This window comes from Nicotiana tabacum, chromosome 17 (genome assembly GCF_000715075.1).
Source record: "Nicotiana tabacum cultivar K326 chromosome 17, ASM71507v2, whole genome shotgun sequence".
NCBI classification, from domain to species: Eukaryota; Viridiplantae; Streptophyta; class Magnoliopsida; order Solanales; family Solanaceae; genus Nicotiana; species Nicotiana tabacum.
The window spans coordinates 110,122,098-110,124,482 of NC_134096.1; the positions used below are offsets into that span (position 1 = coordinate 110,122,098).

Below are 2,385 nucleotides of genomic sequence, written 5' to 3' on the forward strand. Positions count from 1 at the left end.
AATTTTGCTTTACAAAATAAAAATGACAAAATTAAGATTTTTAAATCATTTTTGTTGTAGTAGCACCCTAGCAGGTGAACTCTTCAAAATCAAAACTTGCAGAAAATGGATGAAGGGGAGTCTGAAGATGTGAGCAAAAAAGATCCTGCCTGGAAGTATACAATCTCAAATCAGAAGGAAATTTTCTTTAGGTGTAGGTTTTGCACCCAAAAATGTAGCACTATCAACCGATTGAAACATCATTTAGCAGGTACTCGTAAAGGAATGAAGCCTTGTCCCAAGGTTCCTGCTGATGTAGGAGAAGAATGTAAGAAAGCATTACTGGAGTCGAACTCCAAAGTTGACAAAATTTGCTATTCGTGTCTTAAGTCTCACTTGTAGCTCCTCGGGTTGTGAAAGAAATTGGAGTACCTTTGAGTCGGTAAGTATTATACTTTTATTTTATTAGTTTAGTATTTGTGTTTCCTATATGATGATAACTTAAATCTTCTTTTTTCCCCAACATTTGCTAGATTCACACACAAAAAAGAAATAGGCTTGAGCATTGCAGGATAAATGCTCTAGTTTATGTAAGATATAATACAAGATTAAGAGAGCGGAGCATCAAAAGAAAAATGCAGAAGATTGATCCTATTTTAGTTGATGAAGTTGATTCGGATGATGAATGGATTACTGAAAAAGAAGATCATGTACTTCCTGAAGAACCTTCGTGGCTTGACGAAGAGAACTTATTTGATGTTGATTTTATTAAAATGATGCCATGTACTCCATATGAGGATGAGCTTATTCACGATCTTACAATTGATGTTGGTGGTATACAAAATACAACTGAATCAGGTCCTTTTAACAAAAAGCAGAAAGCAATTGAGACTTCAGGTAACTATATAGTATACATTGTCAACTTTTATTGCACTAGCTCAACTCTTTTTCATACGTGTATCAACTTGTGTTATCAAAAGAAAATATATTGATGTAACAGTAATACTAATGAAAAGATGCATATTTTTCTTTATTCTAAGATATACAGAGAGGCTATTCTTCTACACAAGTTCAGAGAGAGGAAGGACTACAAGACGTGGTGATTCTTGACGAAGCAAGATGGACTAATACAAATACTTTGAATTTGAATGACGATGGGGATGAGATGCTTGCATCGCACTTTGATAGCGATTGACCGTAACAAACCTTGTCCCTCTTTTTTTCTTTCTTTTGATACTTTTGTATCTGAGTAATTGTATGGAAAGAATAAAGAAGCTTTCATCTTGTTTTGGAGAGGGATTTAGCAGTATCATTTTATTTATAGTTTTTTTTCAAATTTCTATGCAATTTTATCCGTTTAACAATTATTTTTATAATTATATTAATTTATACAATATTAAAAATTAAATACCGCTTACGCCCCGAGTAGGCAACAGAATTTGCATTAGCTTTCATTCCATTAATCCAAATACTACAATCTTAGGAATATATGTGTAGCTGTTTGAAGCAAGAACAAAAAAATAACTTGGACAGAAAGCCAAATAAAGGCGAGATGCTTCAAATTGGAGTCCAGCTTCAGCAGAAATCAGCGATTCGGACTTCGAACAACACTTATAGGAACCCAGGAAGAGTTTTTTTAAAGCTTTAAAGTTTCCAGCAACCCATTAGAATTCAAATCTTCATGGAAATCTCCACTTCTCTTTCTGTTTTTCGAAGCTTTTGTTTCTCAAATCTGATTTTTGAAATTAGAAAATCCAAGCTCTGTTTTCAGATGCTCTCCCTCCGTGTATCCATGGGTGCGTGTGCATGGGTCTTTAATGAGAGAGAGATCAGCGAGAGGAGTATGTGTGTGATCAAATGAGAGAGTGAAGGAGGAGGAGAGGCGGCTAGGGTTCTTTTAGGAGGGGGGTCTGTTTGTTCTCTGGGTTTTGGGGGAAGAAAGTTTGGCTTTAATGAGGGGAAATGGAATTGGGCCAGGCGGGTCGGGCGTGGAAATTGGGCCAGGCGGGTTGGGCATGGGAATTGGGTTAGGATGGAATGTGGCAAGATATTGGGCTTGAAACAATTGCAAAATTAGCCACTTTGGACTCAAATTTTAATTAAATTCAATTTGTGTGGCTAAACTATTATATATATTTTATTTACTAATTGATTAATGACCTAATTAATTAACTAACCTAAGAATATATTTTTTTTATTTTTTTAGATATTTAAATAATGCATTTAACAATGTAATTAAATCCTAAAAAGTATAATTTAAAATCTAAAATGCTATAAAATTAAGATTTGAATATTTTTATGATTTTCTATGGTTTTAAAACAACTCTAAATATGCATGAATAACTCTAAACTATTTTGGAATATTTTTAGGAGTGATTTGCATTATGGCAAAAATTAGGTGCTCAC

At 33.8% G+C, this 2,385-nt stretch overlaps 1 protein-coding gene across 1 annotated transcript; it reads left to right on the top strand.

The window, feature by feature from the left end:
* Window positions 1-419: 419 nt before the first annotated feature.
* On the top strand, window positions 420-1,902 carry LOC107777105 (uncharacterized). Its single transcript, XM_016597093.2, has 2 exons — window positions 420-876; window positions 1,020-1,902. Exons 1-2 carry the CDS (start codon window positions 615-617, stop codon window positions 1,172-1,174), a joined length of 417 nt encoding a protein of 138 aa, XP_016452579.1. The 5' UTR covers window positions 420-614; the 3' UTR covers window positions 1,175-1,902.
* Window positions 1,903-2,385: the final 483 nt, after the last annotated feature.

Coding starts and splice junctions, on each gene's coding strand:
- LOC107777105 (XM_016597093.2), top strand. CDS start 615: ATGCAGAAGATTGATCCTATTTTAGTTGATGAAGTTGATTCGGATGAT. Junction 877..1,019: donor GAAAGCAATTGAGACTTCAG/GTAACTATATAG, acceptor CTTTATTCTAAG/ATATACAGAGAGGCTATTCT.